Raw genomic sequence first — 23097 nt, 5'->3', positions numbered from 1 at the left:
ATTCAAAGTATATCACATGCTGAATAGTTTTTATGCACGGCATATTCAGAAGCACCCTATTTTACCTAGCGAATCCTTCAATATTACATAACAAAACCAAGATAATCAAGGAGAATGCTCATTGGCAAAGCAATGTGGATCACTTAAGTTGCTGTGGAAGAACAGAGTGTATCAAAAATTTTTACTCCTACGTCTTGTAAAGATTAGGAAGGGATCTCTGAAAGAGTACCTCAAATGTGATATACAATTGAACAATCTTTCCTCTCATTCACCTAGATTCTGCAGGTGATTTGACAAGACTATTAACAGCCCCTACCAGCAGAATAAAAAACAGTGAAAGAAGCACCCATCTACAAAATGAATGGCTGGTCAGCTATCACCCTCTGTGAAAAGGAACATGGTGTGTTTCCTTGTCTTACACAGCTTTACACTTGACCAGTTCTTTGCCTTTCTTGTTGGGGCGAGCTGCTTGACTGATTTGTGATAAATGGGTGACAGAAACCTCTCTTACAATGCTTTACTATCAACTCTGCTATGTAAACCTCTTATTAGAAACAACACAAGCACTTAAGGAGTGCAAAGTGTCATCAGTCTGCTTGTCCCTCTGCTCTGCCTGGAGGCAGCTTGCTATTCTGCCCCAGGGTTTCAGGACAGACAGCTCCTTCAGGCTCCATCATGATGGAAAACAAACCACCTTCAAGGCGTGCTCCTCGGCTGCAGCCATCGCCAATCCACAGCCACTCGGGGCAAGTCTTGATTCATTCCTCTAGCCTAGGCTAGGCTTTTCATACTTAGGGACATTCAGTTATTTACAGTATTACACATCTGCAGAAAGCAAACATGAAATGCTAACTGTTCTAACAGTGATGAATCACTCGTTTCTTCTCCAAAAATTGACACACATACACAGATCCTTCAGCAGCCTAACAACGGCTACCTGGAAGTCACTGCACATATTAAAAGTAGTACAAGCATCCTGGTACGTTCAATGACTAATGCCTGCAGTGAGACAGGCCAGTCTGGAAGCTCACGCAGTGGTTTCAGGACCACTTCCCAAGCGACTCACCAAGGCGGACTTCCCCACACCTCCTGAACCAAGGACCACTAGCTTGTACTCACGCATGGTGTGGTCTGTTCAGATACCGACGATCTAAAAGGTAGGAAAAAAGAAAAAGCAAACGGTCACAAGTGTACCTGTACACACACCTTCACAACACTGTCTTCTGAAAGTGGCCATATGCTCCTGCTCTCCAGATGCTGCTATGAACAAAAATCTCTATAGGAACAGCTAAGAGTGTTATTTTCTGCATGAATTGCTGACAGCTCCAGCTTATACCAAACCGAACAATGACCAAACTACAGATCCCCCCCTCCAACGTGTTCAAATATTCAAATGTGCTGACTACACGCAACCCCATACTTCTACAGTGAACCAGCCAACGCAATGCTTCCTTTGACCTTGTCATAAAGCATTTTAATGATTTCAAACTTTGCCCTGGAACTCACTGCCTCCCAGGTTTCGGGATGCACAGACCCGGACCTGCCAACCTTCTGCTGTTTGGAAACAAAGAGGATAAATACGGTCACAAGCTGTGTCCGGACACACAGCTCCCTCCCCGCCACACACCCTGCGAATGCCACCTTGCCTCTGCATTCTCAACGTTTTATAGCATAAAGCTGCGAGTACGAGACAAGAAAATCAGGTTAGTAAGATGTAAGCAGAGAGGTTTATTTCTCCCGCAGCAGGGCAGGATTTAGGTCAGTATTTTCTCTCTGGAAAGGTCAGCCCAAGCTCACTGCTGCCAAGGCAGAGCCTCGCTGCTCGCCCAGCAAGGCCTGTGCCTTTTTAAGGAAATCTTCCAGCTCCCCGAACGCGCTGCGCAGCACCACAAAACTTCTCATTCTCATCGCGATTCCCTGACAAATAAGGCAAGTGACAAAGCTGGCGATAAACATTTTACACTCTGTTTACATTACAAGCCAGGCTGGGCTGTCCCTATCAAGGGCGCTGAGGCAAACAATGACCTCAGCCGCGAATCATCCTCTGCTCCTTCCCAGCGAGATAGCGCTTTCTTCCCAAGTAAGGATTCAGAAACACGAACGCTATGAGGCTGGGGAAGTTTCATTTCTCAAAGGCATTTCAAACTAACGTTGCCCAGGATTTATTGGTTCGCTGGTTACATCTGAGAACTTGTTTAAAAATAAAGATGTGTTCCTCGTAGTTCCCTGCAGAGCTGCATCACCTTGCTGGCTACCATTAACAACCATCCGCGAAGAAGAGGGATCGCATCTTTAGCCCTGCTGCTGCCTCTTTGCCATGGCAGACAGCTACCTGACAACCTCTGTCGTGGTTTATATAACCGTTAAATTGGGATTTATTTATTTTTTTTCCTGCTATTCAAACTCCCAAGGGCCACCTGCCACAAGCTCCCCAGGCACATCCCACCAGCACGGCCACAGCCCCGTGCAGCAGCAGGGGCACACGGCCGTGATATCGGAGACCTGCCCCCAGCACCCTGCCCCCAACCCTCACCCCTCAACCACACTACGTCCTGTGGTCTAAATGGGACACACACGGGTTAAAAGATTAATAAATAAAGCCCATGTGCAGTTGCAGAGGAAGAGGCACCCAAATCCTGTGGCCAGTTTAACACAGCTTTAAGCTCACTTTTACATCAGAAGAACAGGGGTAGGGGGCTCGCCTGCCTGTGCTGAGGCTCTCACATAGCCAAGCTGCTTTTCCCTCTCCCAGACATTAGAGGGAGAATAAAGCAAAAGTCAGCAGCAGCAGCTCATACTTTTAGGCACCTCGGGGCTGTTTTCCTTCAACCCTGGAAGCCGCTATGAGCTTTGGGTGCTTAACTTCATAGAAATTGTGAAGCTAAGTCAAACTGAAGGGGATTTTCCAGAATGCTAACTTCAAATGTCTAAAAACAGAGCAAGCCATGTCTATGCACTGTAGTACACTGACAACATTTTTGGTTACGATACTGTCAGCTGCAAGCTCTTCTGCTTGAAAGTTTCCCTGAGAAGTAACATTCACTTCCTTTTCTTTTCTAAGGTCATGATTTTGGTTGGGAAAGAGAGGGGAATTCCATTTAGCAATGCTTTTTCCTTTGACAATCCTTAGAAATTAAAAGGGAATGAATTTTTCATAAAGTGTAAATGCATCTATTGATCTAGTCTATCTTCGTCTTCTATGGTTCCACAGTCTGCTCCACCCAAGAAAGCCCCTAAAAGTAAATCAATCTAAGGGTTAAATTTAGCTGTGAACTCTTTCACTTCTTATTTATAGTAAAAATACTTGTGGGAAACTTTCAGCTGGGAGTAGCACAAGACTAACTTCTCATTTCTTCTCTGCAATATTTGCTGATTTTTTTTTCAGATGCAACAGGAAACCAAGATCCTGAAACGCATGAGCCTTATTACTGTAAACTCCACACGCCTTAATTATCTTGTAGCTCTTTCACAAGTATGTTAATGTTATCTGTTTATACAACATGAATGGAGTGCTCCAGAAATTACTATGCCACATCCTAGCCAACTTCTCGTTTGGCAAACTGTTTATGCCCACCTAAATACAGCAAGACACAGTAGCATTCATTTCCACCCTGAGCTCTGTGTAGTAGAGGAGCATGCTGTGAAGCAACAGCAGCATTTCAAAATAGCGTAAAATTACGGGTGTTCTTTGATTTCAGAAAAGCCTATGATCACTAAGAGGTATAAAAAATAACTTTGTTGTTTCACATGTTGCGAAACTGGTCTCATTAGTTCTGAGGGCCAAGGTGCAAAAAGAAAGCAAAAACTAAGCGTGACATCTTGCTTGTGCTCCCCTTCCTCCCTCACACACAGCCACTGAGGTACAGCAGGACAGGCGTGGGGCAAAGAACAAATTTCATGTTAAATGCCCTGGCACTGCTCTGAGCAGCAGGCTCGCTCTGCCCTCAGCACCAGACCAGGCAGCTGAGCACCTGAGCAGCCACTTTAAAATACAGCAGTAATAAATCAGTAGGGTCCAGATTGCAGCTACAATAATGAACAAACTTTGCTTCCACACTGCAAAGCACCTGACACCTCAGGATTAATCTCTTCCTTGTTTAACAGGAGCACCTCTTTGTACTGCCATGAGAGTGCCCAAGCTGCCAGTATCTGCCCGCTCCTGAAGGAAAGGCAAAGATCTCCAGCAGCTTGCCCAAAATACCTGGCCTGGGTAACCTCCACATGATGTCCAGCACGAGAACAACTAGCCATACGCACCTCTAAATGTCTACATATCCAAGAGAAACAACTCCCTAGGGCCATTTATCTGCAGCTGGTCAGATGCTTTGAGCACTGATGAAATAATCCTACTGCAAGAGAATTGTGTGGTAACATGTGCCAGGTTCAGTCTCGTTCACAACCCAAATGAAAAATTAGCTGCTCCTTCTACAAAAGCCTCCCCAGCTCATCAAGAAGCCTGTAATTTCACAGAATGTTAGGGATTGGAAGGGACCTTGCAAAAAAAAATGGGTGGTTGGGGAGAGAAATGCAAGCAAAGAATAAATGCAAACACAACCCTGGAAAAGGCTGGCTGCAAGAACCTTGCACTAACCCAAAATGTGATGTGCACCTTGTGTGATGCGGATGTCTGAGTTCACACACCCAAAGGCGACAGCCTGTATTACTGCTTGCTCCTTTCTTCTCTGAACACTGATAGGGACAGGAGTTGTGTGAGGTAGATACACTGCTCAGAAGGAGGAAGACAGTGGTAAAGGCACGTGGCTTGATGGTTTTGCATAACTTCATGAAACGTTGGGCATAACTGATGATACAATCCCCAGTGAGACGATAACAAAAGACTTAAATGAACAACAACAACAAAAGAAATTAAAGTAGACACATTCTTGGCTCAGCCTTGGAAAGAAAAACTGTGGACTTTTATTATATGTTTGTATTTTGTACAACAGCAAATAGCATCAAGAAAGACAGAGCACACAACTTCAGAGTTGCTTTTCTCCACTACAAGAAACAAGGTTCAGACAACTTTTAACTTTACTTCAAATGATGCATTATACATTTATCAATTCTCAAATGAGAACATGAAATACTCATACCTTGGCATAAAAGATCTCTCATCAGTGTTAACAGCACTACTGAAGTTTTTTCCAGGCTCCCTGCAAGGGACTGAAAAAAAAAAAAAAAGAATTAATTCCTCAGAACACATTTTTCATATGATAGTATATGTAAGCACTCTTAAATCCACTCTTCACAGTTTGAAAGCAAAATATACCTGTTATAAAATCTGTTCTTTACTTTAATCAAGGGAGCTCTAAACAATTTCTGAACTCTAGAATCAAATTCCCTTAAAAAAAAGCCTCCCATGCAATTTAACCCTGCTTCTGGTAAGTGAAACGTTGGGGAGTCAGGAGAAAACCAATGGCAAAACCAAATTTCTGCTTGATAACATCATTAAAAAATGCTTTACAAAATGGACTTGCAGCTAAACCGTGGGAAGGAGACAAAATTGAATGTATTCAGTTAGAAAGCAAAGATCAAGCTCACAACAGCAAAGTTGACACTTGTGCTCAATACAGGGTGCCAGCAGCTCCAGCTGCTCAACGCACTGCCGCCTCCTCGGCCTCAGATTTCATTCAAGAGCATGGGTTAATATCATGGAATATCATTTTTTTAATGAAAATTTCGAGCTCCTGATGTTTGGCTACCAGATCTGACAGCAATGAAATAGTCTGCAGACACAGTAGGAAAAAGTTGCCAATCCAAGGGAAAAGTACTTCTCTCTTCTATGCACTGTTGTTTTTTAAAAAATCAGTATCTAAAAAGCTTGTCTGTTTGCCTTACATCAATTTTTATTGGCTTTGTGCTGTTGCCGCTTCTGTCCACAATCCCTGAACCTGTAATTTGACAACTACATTTACATTTACAGGACGCTCACGCATGTTTCCAATCTCGCACTTTTTTACTGTTTCCCTAGCACTGTCTTCTACCTCGATACCATGGATCTCCCCCACAAATATATGTCTGTGTCATCCTCCCTCTGCTTCTGTTCATTCATTGTTCAACTGCCCGAGGGATGGGAATTTCAAAGAACAGTTCAATGACCGATTCCCATTAAAAGCCAACAGCAGCTCAGTATTCCTCTCCTGCACTTTGTTTTATCCCAAACAAAAAGACAACTGCAGAAGAGATGCACGCTGTCTGAGTTTCATCCCCAGGGTTCTGATGGGCTTTTTCTTCCCAATACGCTCTGCACAAAACCTGCACAACTTCACTTCCAAGACAAGCTCAAGTCAGCCTAAATCCGTTTGAGGCTGTACCAATTTTGCAATGCATTTTAAGAGACAAAAATTTACTGTACCAAGAACGCAGGAAAAGCAGACTCTAGCAGCTCAGCTACCCTGAGCAATCTTGAAGGGGAGCAACTGCCTCTTAACCGCACCCCGACTGCCACGGTGAAACCAACGACTGTTGCATCCCCTACAAAGCAGTTATTTTACAGAGCCATGTTTCTCTCTTCCGCCGCTGACGCGGTGCCCGCAGGGCCATGTGCTGCTGGCAGGCCCAGCCGCTCCCCGGCCGCGGCACAGGAAGCCAGGCACCAGGCACTGATGCTATCGGGGGCCTCCGAAACGGATCCCACACCTCCGCTTCCTCCCCAGCACCTGCACAGCCCCAGCCCGTGGTGGGATGAAACAGGGTCAGCGCTGGTGGCACCCCGGGACGCTGCCTGAGGAGCATCTGTGAGCAGGGAGAAAGAAAATGGCCGGTGGCAGAGTGCAGAGGTGCACCGAGGTGGGGGACGTGGCACCCACTGGTCCTCCAGAGCCGGATGAGGCCCAGTGCCCCCGCGCACCACAGCATGCCAACAGAAGTGCCATCCCCCCTCATCCACGTGTTTCATGAGGCTGCAGCACGCGCGGTATCACGCTCCTCCGCTCTGTAGGGCTGAACTCAGCGATACCGCTAAGGGCCGGGCAGACACAGCCCATCGGCACCACGTGGCGAGCCAGGCCACAGAAACGCGTCCCCGGTCCTTAAACCCCAGAGGAGGTGGCCTGGCTTCACATGGCTGCTGGCTCTCCCTCAGAGCATTTCTGAAAGCTTGCAAGGGATAAAAGAACTGCTTGTTCCCCCCTTCAATGCTAAAATCATAGGAAGCTTAAACGAAAGCCTAGTAATTTGTATTTTTTCAAAATATTTTAGCAGCTCCGCATCCAAAACTGTAGAGCCATGGGCAAGTGCCACCTTGAAACCATAGAAATCAAAATGCTTTAGAAACAGATAATGAAGTTTTCAAAATCCTTCTTAAATACTCTTTCAAATACAATAGGAAGCAAGTCTACAGCCAAGCAGTTTGCTCAGGCAGCTCTTGCTGCAAGCATTAACTCAGATCCAATTTACAGACACCTGAAAATAGGGAATTTCATTGAAGTGTTGACACAGGCTCAGCTACGGGACTGAAGACAGATGACAAATCAAGAACGCAGACAGCATTTGCACTTGAGATCAGCAACACACAGCCCTAGGTTAAAAAAAGGGGGGGGGGGAGGAAGAGAGAAGGAACAGAGAAAAGCGAGGCACTGAACAAGCACAGACAAAACCACAGGCAGAGGCATCAGTTCCTAGAGACACAACGAAATGGCCTCTCCACGTGCAGCTCAGCAGCAGGACGCGCCCCTGGCCGTTCGGTGTTTTGCTCCATTCCCAGGAGAGATTCCCAGTGGTGTGGCCAAGGTGCGGGCACAGGGACAGCGACCTCCTCCACTGACCCAGCTCGCTCACCTTCCTCACCTCTGCCCTGCCAGCGGTCCAGCCTGCACACACGGAAACCAAGGTGCCTGACGTCCTCAGGGGGAAGCGTGCTGTCAGCGTGTTACGGGGATGGAAGCACACCCATAGCTGCAGGATGGTTGCCGCCCTGCAGCCCGGCTGTCACCACCATGCTGGAGCGGGGCAGGTTCCCGGTACTGCAGCCACGGGTAGTTATTTTTACTCTGGCAGCTCAGTGCTGAATCACGGCTACTATAAACAAACCTGTTTAATTTTGAACTTGTAAGTGATCTTCATGCCATTTTTTTAAATTACTACAAACTACGCCATGAAAAGCTGAGGTTTTTTAGTGTTTTTTTTTTTTTTAAATGTCTCCTAAACATTACTCAATACTCCAAAATCCCTTCTTTAACCACAGCCACGTTTGCAAAACAAAGTCAAACCCATCACAAATGGAAGACTCAAAGTGACCAAAGTGACACCAAATCCAGCAGATCCCCTCCTTGCCGCCACCACCCAGGCACAGGAGGCAGTGGCACCAGAGCCAGGGCAGCTCCCGGCCGCCTGACGGCTCCATTCACCACCTGCTTCCAGCAGGAATCTGTTACACACCGTGTTCTTGGATATTAAATTACTCAATCAAGTCGAAAGTACATTAAATACTTCCCTAATATTAATCAAAGCTGTCAACAATTATGCAATGGTGGCACGTAAGCTACGGAAACATGGGATGAGGGATGGTGGATCACAAATGAAAGGGTGCCTGCAAATCACACAATTAATTAGCAGAGGGCTCTCCCCAAAAAAACACTACCATAGACTTACCCTGCTCCTTAGCACAGAATTTACTTACAACATCAGAAATTGCTGCCATGGATGCACTTGCCAAGTCACTGCACCAAGGCAGTCAATCTCCCTGCCTTTAAGGTGCACTGAAAACCTCCCCCGCCTGCCCTGACGCTGTCAACATCAGAAAAATGAGAGGGGAAAAAAATACAAGACCAAGCAGAAAGCAGGGCTTCAATGTGATTTTCATGCACAGTTTGACAAACTTCCATTCACACAGTCTGACTTGACTTTATTGCTCATTATTGCAGCATCCAACACCCAGGTAAACATGGATTATTTAGTGTTAATATCTAACAGGAGGTAACAGGTAATAATCTTATATATTACAACAAAAACCCCACTCTCAGTTTCATGAATTTAACAGTAAATGATTACCATTTCCACTGACTGCTTTCAGCATCAAATCAAATATACATCAGCGTAACAAGCATGCAGCTAGCTGTACGTGTCACCGTGCTGTACGAGTCACCATACAATGGCTGCACACATTCAGCCCCTTTAGCTTTACAAGCTTTTGTTCTCCCAAATTTAACTCAGGCCAAAGCCTAAGATTTCTGTTAAAAACAAGGAATACATTTCAGTTCCAGGGATGAGCTTCCATTGCCAAACTAAACTGTCTATACTTTGGTAACTTCACCACTAGAGAACAGGGCATTCTGGACACTCGGACCCACGTACTCCTCCGTGGAAGTATGAGCACACCCAGGAGCTGAAAAAGCCGTAGAGGAGATGTGATTCCCTACAGTAAGAATTGGGAATTGAAGCTTATCCTGAGCCAGTATAAAATAAAAGTATAAATTGAATTCACTGTTAATAGTGAAAAGTGGAAAAGTGTTTCAATATTATGATATTTCTGAAAGAGAACTTTCACCAAGAATTCATAAACTTACACAAGAGAAGGCAGCAACACCTTAATTACATACCTTGCCCAAGTGAGAGGCACTCACAATTCAGTAATTTAACGCTAAAAAGACATACTTTGGTTTGGGTTTGACAGTAAAACAAAGCAAAAAAAAAAACAACCAACAGCTCATGGACAGAAGCATGTGCCAAGAATTCAGCTAATGACAAGCCAAATGAACAAACAGGTATTTGAAGAACTGAAGAGAAAACTACACTGCTCCAAGATACTACGTGAAGTATTTAACTGGAGAAGGTAGGAGACCAACCTTCCAATCTTGCACACATCCATTCTTAAAATCTGAAGTCCCGACCGTCTGCTCCTCCTGAACCACGTCCAAATTGCCAGTTTCTGCATAATTTCACATCTTCTGCGGCGTGCTGTGAAGATTACTGATTCAGGGCCAAAGCCATAAAAGCCTCAGCTGAGAGTAAAGTCCTCTAGCAGCAGAGCAATCCTTTTTGACTTCAGTGCTTTGCTGAAGCGGAGCTCTGAACAAATTAACTGCAGCACACACAACCAGGTCAGAGAGACGACCTTCTTTGAAAACAGCAATCGAGCTGCGGTGTGAAAAAGTGATTTTGTGCACAAACATCTTGAGAACAATCTTCCTCAATCTGTAACCTTTTCTGCAAGCAGCTTCATGCTGAACTTGCAGTTTTAAATATCAAAATGTTTACTTCTATGGAAGCGACTGCCTACTTACTCACTCCAAATTGCTTTGCCATAGAAGCACTTCAGGCAAGGAACAAGTACTTTGGGCCGCTAAAGCCTGCCGTGCTCAAACGGCTAATTTATTTTTTTGTCCTATTGGTCTGCATTTGCAGAAAGTTGCTAGGGACATGCGCCAAGCAGACAAAGGCAGTGAAAGGAAAGCCAGAAGCAAAACTCAAAGACCAACGCACACAGCAGCCCTGAGTTAGAACCAGCCACCATGTCACCCACAGCAATTGGCAGCCTCCCCCCGGAGGGGCTGCGGCGCTGCCGCCAAGTTCACGCCAACGAGCACTGAGCCGCAACAGGACGGAGGACAGCCACGCACACTGGGCAGATTCAGGGGATACACTGACTTTTCTCAATTAAATACATACAAAGCACTCGGAAGTGCTGTGCCGCCAGGCGATGGGGCCTGGATCAGGCCCAGCCAGGCAGGTACGGGGGCAGAGGTCCTGCAGGGTACGGGGGCAGAGGTCCTGCGGCACAGCGCGGCTGCGCTCGGCCATTCCTCCCAGCTGCTCCAGCGTGCTCGGCAGAGGGCACCTCCACAGCACTTGGCAGCCCTGGACAGCAGCTCTCTTCCGGAAGAAAAGTCCTTCCTTGTCCTCTTCCCCATCAGCAAAACATGCAAACATTAAAGGGCATACACACGAGGTGCAGGAGCAGTTTATGGGACTTCCTCCCAGCCGTTGTCTACCACGTTCACCACTTGCCACTGATTTCCTTCCCTCCCCCTCCTTGGAAAAAATGTTCGGACCTTTTTTATAGAATCATAGAATATCCCAAGTTGGAAGGGACCCATAAGGATCATCAAGTCCTACCCCTGGTACTGCATAGAGCTACCCAAAAGTTCAGACCATGTGACTTAGTGCACAGTACAATTGCTTCTTAAATTCAGACAGGCTCAGTGCAGTGACTACTTCACTGGGGAGCATGTTCCCGTGCGCAACCACCCTCTCGGTGAAGAAGCTCCTCCTGATGTCCAGCCTAAACTTCCCCTGCCTCAGCTTAACCCTATTCCCGCAGGTCCTATCACTGGTGTTTATGGAGAAAAGGTCTCCTGCCTCTCCACTCCCCCTCGCAAGGAAGTTGTAGACTGCGATGAGGTCCCCCCTCAGCCTCCTCTTCTCCAGGTTGAACAGGCCCAGTGACCTCAGCTGCTCCTCATAAGTCACAGAATCACACAATAGTCTAGGTTGGAAGAGACCTCCAAGATCACCGAGTCCAACCTCTGACCTAACGCTAACAAATCTTCCACTAAACCATATCCCTAAGCTCTACATCTAAACGTCTTTTAAAGACCTCCAGGGATGGTGACTCAACCACTTCCCTGGGCAGCCTATTCCAGTGACTAACAACCCGTTCAGTAAAGAAGTTCTTCCTAATATCCAACCTAAACCTCCCCTGGCGCAACTTTAGCCCATTCCCCCTCGTCCTGTCACCAGGCACGTGGGAGAATAGACCAACCGCCACCTCGCTACAGCCTCCCTTCAGGTACCTGTAGAGTGCGATAAGGTCGCCCCTGAGCCTCCTCTTCTCCAGGCTAAACAGTCCCAGCTCCCTCAGCCGCTCCTCGTAAGACTTGTTCTCCAAAACCTTCACCAGCTTCGTAGCCCTTCTCTGGACTCACTCAAGCACCTCCATGTCCTTCTTGTAGTGAGGGGCCCAAAACTGAACGCAGTACTCAAGGTACGGCCTCACCAGAGCCAAGTACAAGGGGAAGTCTTCACCCCTAGGCCCTTCACCATCTTTGTCACCCTCCTCTGGACACTCTCCAACAGTTTAATGTCCTTTTTGTACTGTGGTGCCCAGAGCTGCACACAGTGCTTGAGGTGAGGCCACACCAGCGCAGAGCAGAGTGGGACAATCACTTCTCTTTTAATGCAGATTAAATTCCAGACAGAATCTAGAAGGTTCAATCATGGCAAAACATGAACTATATTATACTTGGTAAGAATAATTCGTAGTGCTGATAGTAGCTTGGCAACACTCTTAACTATGTTCTTCCTGGTTTATATAATTAGGGTAAATAAGTGACATGAGGTAGGTTGTCACTGCAATTTCAGCCTGCACTTTTTATTTCAGCAGTAATAATGACCAGACACCGCTAAATCCCTGTCTTTCTTCTGTTAAAAAAAATGGCAGCATGCTCAAGGGGGTATTTTTCATACAAGTGACTGTCTAGAGTTAGAGTTTGGGGGTTGATTTTATTTTTTTGTTGTTGACCTCCGTTTTTGTTAAATAAACCCAATAAATTTGTTTCACATTCAGAAGGATTTAAAAGTTTTCTTTATCAAAGAAAACACTTTCTTCCCCAGCAAAGAAAACTACTCAAAGCACTTCAGAGCGCCTTGTTTGGTGAACATCCTCCGAGCAGCATCACCGCAGGACACATGTCTGCGCCCAGCACAAGCGACAGACCGAAAGCTCGCTTCCTTTCTTTAACCGACACTTGCTTGCAAGGCCACGCTATGATTTTGTAAATGCTTTTTGAGATTAAACTTGAAACTGATATGCAACTTAGGAAGGAGTATTTTAACATTCCTTCTGAGCATTCTTAGAAGCCCTGCACTGTAGAAAGCACTTGGAACTGATGAGAACAGGAAAATACATCAAGGCTGCACCAACAGACGAGGATGCGGGGATGTGGCCGGGGCAGCTAAAGCTTACTCGGCTCAGGGAACTCGCTCGCAGCGCAGCAGCAGCAGCAAGCAGATCCAGCAGCTTGGATTGCCACCAGCCACTCGGTTTTATGCAGCAGCTCTCACCATCCTGCACAGACACTGCAAGGTGCTGGGACACAAAGGCAGTGCCAGACCTGCACTGAAGGAACAAACACAGAGCCAGGGGAAACAGCACGAAGCCGGCACAGCAGTGACCAGAGTGCTGTGACTGCAGCAGCCAGCCCTGTAACCCACGGGGTCTCGCCTGCTCATCCCCTCCCTGTCCTTTCATCTCAGGAGGCTTCAGGTGAGTGCTGGCACCCCAGTGGCTATGGCCACAGAAGCCCTGCTGCTGTGCTTGGTACCAGCTGCTGCTCTGCACCAGGAACGTGCCCGGAGCTCATCAGATCACACTCCAGGACTGAAGTCAGATGGAAAGCACAGCACAGCTTCCCCACACAGTTTCTTTTAAACTTCCGGAAGAAGCTGCAGAGGTTTAAACTCTTGGAAACATATTTCTACCCTCTGGAGGTAAACTGGAAGCCCGATTCTACGCACTTAGGAGCACATTGCAAGTTAGCTTAGGCACTGCACAGCCACTCGGCACAGCAGGTCCCAAAAACATTACTGCCCTCCAAACCTTACCAGCAAAGCTTCAAGAAATCAGTGTGTGCGTGCACACCGAACTCGCAGACTCATCTGAAGGTCAGGTTTGCATATGCAGGCTAGAGATTTTCATTGCCTAAAAATACGTTATTGCACGTCAGCCATGAGCAACCAGTGCACCTTTCCCACACAACCGCAGCACCTGAACATCTGCTCTACCACGGGTACTTCTGGATGGAAGGGCCCACTCACCACTTGTCAGTGCTGCGCTCCTTGTCAGTTCATACACACCTTCAGCAATGAGCACCCTTGAACGAGTACCTAAGCGGAGTCAACGATGGATGCATTTTAATACCACCAAGCAGAAGTGTACCTCTTGAAATGTTTTGACGGCAAATTTTCAGGCTCAATGGGAACCTGAGTAGCAGCAAGTTGATGTACAGAATTAACTTAAATACCAACAAACAAACCCACACACCACCAAGGTTTCTTTACTTTCTGTACTAAAATGAAGTTATTTAATGTGCTACCTAATCCTTTAGCATTTAACTCAGTCCTGTAACACTGCTTCCTGGAACCTGGGGGCAGAGGGGCACAAAAATTTTCTTTTACAACAAAAGTTAAATTCTCTACTACGTGAGGATTTTAACCAAAGGAAGATTCAAACTTTTATTAACAGTTAAGGGCTGGCACCTGAAGGACATCAGTGAGAACTTTTTGGCCAGAAAGGCCCAGAGTTAAACTGCAGACAGATCTGCAGTGGGACTCATGATTCTGCACTCTTACGTTTTTTAATCCTTCTGAATCTGCAAGGCTTAAAAGAGCAAAACAGCTTTGACAATTCCTCCTGGAATGTCCTATATGGAAGAAAAGAGGTGACACTAACCCATAAAGGAAATAGCTTCAACTGATTTAAACATTTTTATATGAGCTATCTCAGTATTTATAGGTCAAGCTTGAATCCAACCAAAATAGATTATAATACAGCTGTCTTAAAAAAAAAAAAAAAAAAAAAAAAAAGCGCGCCACGGGCAGCTGGACTCTTGCTCCAGAAGCAGAGAAGCTATGTTTAACTCACAGGGGAGGAGACATCCTACAGCAGCTAACCAGCGAGCAGGAGGAGCATCGCTGCCATCAGCCAGTTCCTCCCCTCCACCTCAGTAACTCAAACAGGAACAAAAAAGTCACTCTTTTTAGTCTTTGAAACGATAAGACATAAGGCAAAAGGAAAAAATTCTCTCCCATATTAGTATGCAAATGTGTTGAACATATGGCCTGGAGACAGTCAGTTCTGTACTCTGATCGAGACCTTAGAACATGCCGCACTCAATCTGAATGTTAATTGCCGTTATCTGCAATTCCTGCGCTTTCCGTTTTGGTTAGGACACCTTTTCATCAAAGCCAAAACCCCCATTTCACTGTTTTTTTTTCCTTGAGCAACTCAAAAATGCTAAATCAGCCATAAAAACGCAGGGACACTACAGCTGCTGACTTTAAAAGATATTTATTTCAATAAACTTTTGTCTGTACAGATACGGTTCGTATGAACTTGGCATGAAAGTACCATTAAAAAAAAAAAAAAAAAAAAAAAAAGGAAGTTTCAGCCTCACAGTTCCATGGAGATTTCTTGGTTTTACAGCACCGGGTCCCTGACACCTGCTACTGGCATGCTCAGTCACCCTGCTGCACTGCTCAGACCTGCCGTAGTGCGAAATTGCCTCTCGCTCAATGCTGTGCTCATGATGAGGGTTTCAAGCAAACAGTTCCCATAGCAGAGACAGGCTGCAGAGCACTGAAATTACAGAATAAAGGGAAAGACATGCTTTCTCAGAATCCACACCATTGAGGAAAATGCCCTGGAGCATTAAAACATCTCTTTGATCATTTTAAATGAGATGCCTGAAAAAGCTTTATTCTAAATTTGAGTGCATTCTGGTGATCAATATGCCAATGCAGTGTATTCATGAAAAAACACAAAGCCAGAAAGTCATAGTGATTACAATATTATTGTATGTGATCTGATGAGTTAAAAGCCCTAAATGCATGAATATTTCATGAGAAAGGCTGTTTGGAACGGTTTCAGTCTGTAACTTTAATCTTAATGTTATTTTCATCTACAATTAGCGTTATAATCCAAAGCATGTGAAAGCAACAATTGGCTAAGTCTATGCCATCTTCACCTGTATTTGTTTCATAAATCCATCGGATTTCTGTTCTTCACCCCGGTAACAGGACAAACACATCAAATCCCAGGGCATGGCAAGATATATGCTGGGATGGGACTGCTTATGCAGAAAGGAGAATTGCACCAGAAATAACCCTACCCAATGAACTATGGTTTACTTCCAGCTATCATGTGATAGGTGACATATAAAAGACATTACTCTGCATGTCAGCTGTCTGTAATGAAAGTTTTTCACTTCCCAGCAGCCCCTCCCTACAACTTCAAGTTTATTTGCATTAGAGAAAAGGATGTTACATAAAAAGCAACATAAAAGGCACTGCAACCAATACAGCCAGCCCAACTGCTCTTCCCACATACTTAGTGCTTTCCAGAGTAAGGGTCTATGTGCAACTAACATGTTAAAAAAGTGAGAGAGATCCAACTCCATAGGGCACATTCGCTTGGACCAACGCTGGCAGCAGCCTTACTTCTGGAAGCAGAGCAGCTCACTTCCACTGCTGCCGGCCAGAGCTGCGGATGCACAGATCTTTTGCAGAGCAGCTTGTACAGCTATGAGTTCACACGCAATACCCTCATCTAAATATGACATTTTTTTTCTCAGTATCAGAACACTCCAGAACACAACTTTGGACCCAACAAGACTCCCGAATGACCCAACAAGCCTTGAGTTTGCAGCTCCAGCCACTCAAAAGCGAAACGCAACCGGCCTGCTTTCCGGCTCTGCTCCAGAAGCAGCGTTACGCAACGCGACCGATTGACAAACCAGCGACGTGCTGCTAGTGCAGCATGTCTGCAAAAAGCAATCTTCTGACAGGGTGACAATTACCCATTGCAGAAACACTCGTCCTGCTCCTTACGCGAGCGCTCGAAGCACCACGGCAGTGTGCATTTTGACCGTCTCACTTTGGTGATTAATAAAGATGAGTCGTTCATAACACAGCCACTGCTGTGGACACGCTCAGACTTCCTGCTTCGGTGCCCAGATGGATGTAAACCCTTTCAATCTTATCAATATTCAAAATAAATAACAAACCGCGGTGACTCAGGCCACCTGCTCAGCAGGACTGCTATTGCCCGGCTGCCCATATTTTCAGTCTAACACAGCCAAAGGGACAAGGAAAGCCAAGTTACCCATCCGCAGTCACGGCTACGAGCAGCCCTGCACCTTCCATCTCTGCTGCCTGCCCTCTGCTACCCCTTTCTCCCTTGTTACAAAAACCTGCAGAGGGTCAGACCTTCCCTCAGAGGGGTTTGTTCGGTAAAGGTAAACAAACAAACAAGAGTTCTCAAAACACAGCAAGGCCTGCTTTTGTCAGCATCTGGATTTCTCAATCAAAGGAATTAAATATGCGCCTTCACCGAGGCTCAGGTCAAGCCACTACAAATGCAGCACGGAAGCGCCTGTTCAGGTATAGCCGGTATTTCCCAACACCCAGCACCCAGTACCTGCTGGACCACTTGCAGCAGGAGCAGCAGCAAAGATCAAAACATTGTCTTCATGTGGCCGCATTCAGATTCATGCAGATCTCTCCTACCTGCTACGATCAGTTGACACTGTGAGAAAGAGCACGCTGTTGTGCCCAGTGGGCTGCTATCACAAGTAGAAGCAGAAACAACACAAACAGCTTTAAATCTCCTCTTTAATTAGACGTACTGCCTGCTATAGAGGTCTGAGTGTAACCTGCAGATATAAAAGCCATAAAACCCCAAACGATTGGTGATCAAAATGAAGGAATGCTTCTAGCGCCCCATTTCTTCCCACACACACCTCAAAGGATCTTCCCACAAGAGATGAATGCAAGGTAAGTTTAAACACACTGTTTCTGATTAGGAATGTAACACTTGGGCAGCGCCTCCTCCTTGAACACCACCCATCTTCCCACAGCCTCCTCAATTTCAATATCATTAAATGGACTGCCTGAGACAACCTTAATTACTGCAGCATTTGCAAAGGGAGAAGTGATCTCAGTAACCAGTTTCTGTCCCATTCAGAGCTTTAGAAATCAGAACTCGTTGCACACCAAGCCTGGAAGTGAAATAGCATCAGTAGGCCTAGCACAGCAGGGAAGTGCTGCAGCACAAACACCGGGCAGCAGCAGCCGGGCAGGCACCGTGCCCTGCACGATGCTCCACTGCTGCTCGGGTCTGTACAACCTCCCTGCACTCCCCTCTCTCCAGAAGAGGGGAGCTCAGAACACAGGCAGTAATTAACAAAATTATCACTGCCACAGGAAAGCAAGGGTAGTTTCCAATAACGAGCCATTGATCCCTCTGAGAGGCGTCAGGCAGCCAGCAGACGTGTCAAACCAACACGCAGGTGATCTCTGAAAGGTCACCAACACAAGCAGCAGAGCCACCTCAAAACAAGCAGCAAGGACCCTACAGTTGTTGCAACAGAAAGGCAGCTTGGTATCAACTCCCCAAAAACGCAAACTGCTCCTTGCAGACTGCAGCCTGTTACTGCTGGGGGCAGGCAGAAAATACTCACACATGCACCCACCAGCCAGAGTAACCCGCAAGTCGTGTGCTTCCAGATGTGGCAGGGAAAGCAGACAGCCGCCGCGTCACCTGTACTGCAGGACTGACAGAAAGATGCTGCCGAAGTCACACGTAGTCAGGAGCAGCAGGTTTTGACCATTTTAAGTCAATTTAACTGTCAGCTGCTGCCAAAAGGGGTATTCCTGTTCTCTCTGCAGCTCCTTCCCTCCACCAGCACTGGCGCTTGCACAACCACTCAGTGAGTCAGAGCAAGCAGTGATCTGGCTGAAAACTACCTCTATATTTCTTGGGCCGGCTCAGCTTTCAGCTGAGCTCCTTGAGTTACCCCAACAGTGAAGAACACGAGTGGCAGAGCGTGAGAAACGCCGGGGTGCACGACACGTGCGAGCTGCATGCGGTGACCACAAAACCCAGCCCGAAGCTCCGAAGGCAGCGGTGCCGCGTGAACCCCGCGAACCCGAGGGCAGCCCGGACCACAGCACCTCTCCTAAGGCCTCTGCTCCGACCCCTGCTCCAGAGGGGCCGCCTGCCCTTGCTCTCCTCGGGCATCTCCCTCGCTGCAACCGGGGCCACTCCTGCCAAGCGACGTGTTCAGCACACCTCGGGACCCACCTTGCTCATCTGCACAGCAGCATTTGTCAAATATTCTCGGTTTCCTTTGCTTCTAACACTACAGGGTAAACCGGTCTGAACAGGCATTATAAACCTCCACTTCGTGTACCATGCCACAAGCCATTGAAAAAAACATTTTTTGCACGTGGAAGACGCTACCTACAAAAACACAAGTTACCTCCTCTGCCCCTCAGGGCTGTCACCCACAGCAAATCCACTCCGACCCTGGAGGATGCTTTTCCACGGCCAGCTCTGACACAGGAGGAAAAACAAATTAACTCTGAACACACAAGGCTGGAGCCTCAACACTTGCTTTAATGCTTTTTAAACTCGCAGTTGCTTTAAGTCTTGGTGATACTTTCTGAAACACAGCATCCTGTACTACAACCTGGTTTCTTCTAAAAATCTTACATTAACAAATGCCAAGGCAAATGCCAGGTTTTCTAGCTAAATAGCAGCCTAAAAAGCATATTATTAAAAATCTCAGCAATATAGCTAGGAAAAACAGCATGTACTCTAAAAATTTTGTCTGTTTTATAAATCAAAGGAAGCCATTCATTCTGGAGAGCCTGTTTAAGTACAAGCAAAGTCCCTTTGCTGGTCTCTCAGTGCTGCGACCTGGCCTGAAGTTGCCACCTCCCTCAGCTGGCAGCTGGGACCTGCCGGGCACCCGGACACAAACACGGACCGCAAAACCTCACCAGTCACACGGCTGAGACCAGAGCACGACAACCTCGGGTCAAGTCAGAACACAGGACTGTCGCGCACACCAACCTAAACTGCATCAGGCCTGGGCTGTCCAAGAATATTCAAGTACGTTACCACTCTTGCACTAACTTTCCTAGGGGGTAGAGGGCTTGTAGTGAAGAAAGCTAAGCACTGATACACAGAAATAATGTCATATGTGGCTAGATTCTATTTTTTTCAACATGTGAGGTTTAATTAAATATGCAGGCTAATCAAAAGTTATTTCTACGTCAATATATTTATATAAAAAGTATACCCCCAGACAGCTTGCATTGCTCCAACACGGATTTTTTTCACTCTAATATTAGTCAGTGTTGGGGACACTAAAATGGATCAGTTGGTCTCCTAACTGCTTCCTGCTTCCAAGCGCTCTTGACAGCTCAACGATAAAAGGAAAAAAACGGACAATGGGAAAGCACAGGAGTTAAATCTGACTTCTCTCAAAGCTCTTATCTTATATACAACTGCAAAGGGTGAAAACATCTACTACTGCTTCTAACTGTATCGCTTTAGGGGAAAAAAAGAAAAAGTCAAGCATTCTGGGAAATGCTTTACCCGGGAAAACTGTCTCTCCCCTACTGGACTACCTAATGAAATTTACCACTTGTATGCCTAGGACTGAAATAAATCTTTTTCACCATGTTTTATGAAACAAAATAGACTGAACCTGATTATATTTGCAACACTAGCAGTGGAGAGCATACTGTATTTTCTACTAACATCAGAGAGCTCAGAGCCGTACTCGTGTTCCAACCTGGGCCTTCATGAACAAAAAGCCAGGTCTTCCTTTACCCTTTCTGCACTCTTGATGCCAGGATATAGCCCACGGAGGACACTGGCTGAGAGGTGCACTTTTTAGGACATGAACATGCACACAGGAAGCAGCCTAGGAACCGGAATGATCTCAAATCCTGGCTGCTGCCACACTTCAGTATTAACAAATAAAACCAAGCACCTCACATTGGTTTCAGCATCTCAACAACACAGGCTGGATCAAACAAGAGAGCTCAGCAAGAGGAAGTTTCCTTTCCAACTTCCTAACATCCTTACTTATCTCAGCCACGTTTGCATGATCAGTAGCTTTGGCAAAGTGCAAACACAAATGCACAAGTAAAAAATTGACGCTGGGGTTTATGAGCACCCTTTTAACAGGATGTTTTCATTACAGTTCTGTTTAATAACCTATCATCTGCTAAATATAAGAAACAGTTCAATTAACGTAAGAAAAAGATCAGATCAGTGAACTGAGCATAACTACTGGACATTAGGATCATGCACAACTGCAGCTAAATTGTTACGTGAACGTATGCTGCTGCAGAATAAACAACAAGCCCTTTAATCTGAGTAAAAGCAAATCAATAACTACTACAGAGCTCAGCATAACGTGAATTCAGGCTGTACTCTAACCCCCACGCCCACTAACTGCTCTTGGGAAAAAAAGTCAATGCAAAAAAAAAAATCCAAACACAACCCCAGGACTTGCCTGGGTTTTAGAAGTCAGGTTTCTCTCGAATCTGCTTCTGCAGAACGAAACACGCCCAGTTACTAGAAATGCTTGATCTTTAACATTACCCTGGCACATCAGAAACAAAAAGCAATAAAATAGGAAGTCTCTCGCATTAATATCCTAAAAAGTTTTCATGTGCCACCCAGTGCACACATGGTACAAGACAAAATACTGCAATGTATTAGTATAAACAAATGCTTAGAGTTGTTTATGCCTCAAGATTGTGATTTAATATAAAATTAAAACTTTGACATTAGAGTAGGTCCACATGTTTCACTGCTGTCATTTAATTACATTTCAATTTCTCTTAAGAACAGACAGTGCCCTCAGACTGGATGAGCGGACGTGAAATGCATCACAGATAGTTTGTGTCTGTATTCTTGCAGCTTATGGTTTCAAATATAAACTATTTTGATAAATTGTGTAAACATTAGTCTCTAAATAAAAGCATTAACGTGTCACTGGCATTACGCTGTGCTAGTAATTTAGCGCCTGTTTGGCACGCAGTCCTCAAAATCTTCAGCAAAGCTACTTACCCTACAAACCGCCAGCCCAGAGCCAAGATGCGTGACGACAGCCCCAGCTCCTTGCTTTGCCGAGGCTGCGGACAGCACCTCCTGGCTCTTCCAGCCCTCCTGCCCCCCCCCCCCCCAACACCTCCCAAATGTCTTTTGCACCACACACAGGCCCCGGCCCGTCCAACTGCTGGACGCGCTGTCCTGCTAGAGCGGAGCCGTTAGCAACATCTGTTTGTAAGAAGCACAACTCACTTCCCTGTGACGATCTCAGTCTGACAGAACACAACTACTCCTCTCTGCCTGCTGCATGATCGGGTGAAAATCCTGCGCATGAAAAGAGATTATTTTTAGATCCGTCCACGGGAGCGCAGCGCTTCCTGCCGACTCCGCCTTGGCAAACGATGGGCGCGTTCATGGCCCATCTCCACGCCAAAGGGATACTCTGCTGGGCCGGGACGGGCGATTCCCCATCTCCAGCCCTGCATTAAAAACTTCAGGGGGTCAGGCTTCAGGCAATTGTGTCACCAAATTGATGACTTTTTTTTTCTGCCAAGACGATGAGCAGACAAACAGAACCTTAAATGTTTTTATTTATAATGCTGATCTTTCCCATAGCAACACGACGCGAGCATGGCATTCCCAGCGTAATGAAGTCACTATAGCAACACGATAATGATGTCAGAATAATCAGAAAGTATTTCATACTTCGGGCATGGAGACCTACACCGCTTCTGTGAAATAATGAATTTGCAGATACCACAAAGGCATGGGTGCTGCATTTAAAACTTCCCTCTGCATTGGCTCATTTCTGATAACTTCTCACAAGGCACACGCCTTTGACTGGTAACGCATTACTTTCAGTTTCTGGCTGTATCCACAACTGTCCAAAAGCCTCAGAACTCCCACATTAAATGTCTGTCTGACCCTGAGGGCCGCGCTAGCACCAGTGAGAACTCCTGACAGATTGTTTCAAGCAGAAATGCGCCAACAAAAACCAAACCATGGAACATTTCATAGTAGAGGCAGCAACTCTCAGTTAAGCAGCCAGTTCCCTCCACGTAATAATCCGCTGTCTCTTTCTATTTTGAACAATACTGCTACTCAAACAAAGTTACAGAAGCGACAGAAACGCTAAGAAGCGCTGATGTGACGCTCTGAAGGCAGACAGGCACTTTCAAACGAAACAACTGTTTTAAGAAACACCGTCGCCCTTGTCAAGTCACTGAACGAACAACAAGCAGCAGTTTCCATGGCGTGCCCTTCCTGCTCGCAGCTCTGCCCGGGCCGCCAGCGAAGCAAAGTCCCGAGAGCCGCCCTCAGCTCCGATCCGCAGGGCCAGGCCGAAGTCCTCCGGCCGGAGCACGGGGCGCTGCTCGGGGCACGGCACCCGGCGGAGCCCCGCACCCAGGGCCAGGCTCCTCCCGACCCGGCCGGGGGAGGCGCGGCGGCCGCTGCGGGGCTGGACGGGGCCGGAGGCCGCCGCCGGGCGGGAGCGGCCTGCGCCGGGGCCGGGCGGGGAGCGGCGG

At 46.5% G+C, this 23097-nt stretch overlaps 1 protein-coding gene across 1 annotated transcript in view; it reads right to left on the bottom strand.

The window, feature by feature from the left end:
* RAP1A (RAP1A, member of RAS oncogene family) overlaps positions 1-23097 on the bottom strand; it is a 45694-nt gene that overhangs the window by 16845 nt on the left and 5752 nt on the right. The window contains exons 2-3 of the mRNA XM_035347066.1: positions 5094-5163; positions 1067-1150 (exon numbers count right to left, since the gene is read on the bottom strand). Coding sequence (XP_035202957.1) covers positions 1067-1123 — 57 coding nt within the window. The 5' untranslated portion in view covers positions 1124-1150; positions 5094-5163. The remainder of the gene's footprint in view (positions 1-1066; positions 1151-5093; positions 5164-23097) is intronic.

This window comes from Oxyura jamaicensis, chromosome 26 (assembly GCF_011077185.1).
Source record: "Oxyura jamaicensis isolate SHBP4307 breed ruddy duck chromosome 26, BPBGC_Ojam_1.0, whole genome shotgun sequence".
Classification (NCBI taxonomy): domain Eukaryota; kingdom Metazoa; phylum Chordata; class Aves; order Anseriformes; family Anatidae; genus Oxyura; species Oxyura jamaicensis.
Note: the sequence above shows the minus strand (reverse complement) of the source record. Positions and strands in the feature narration are given on the sequence as shown.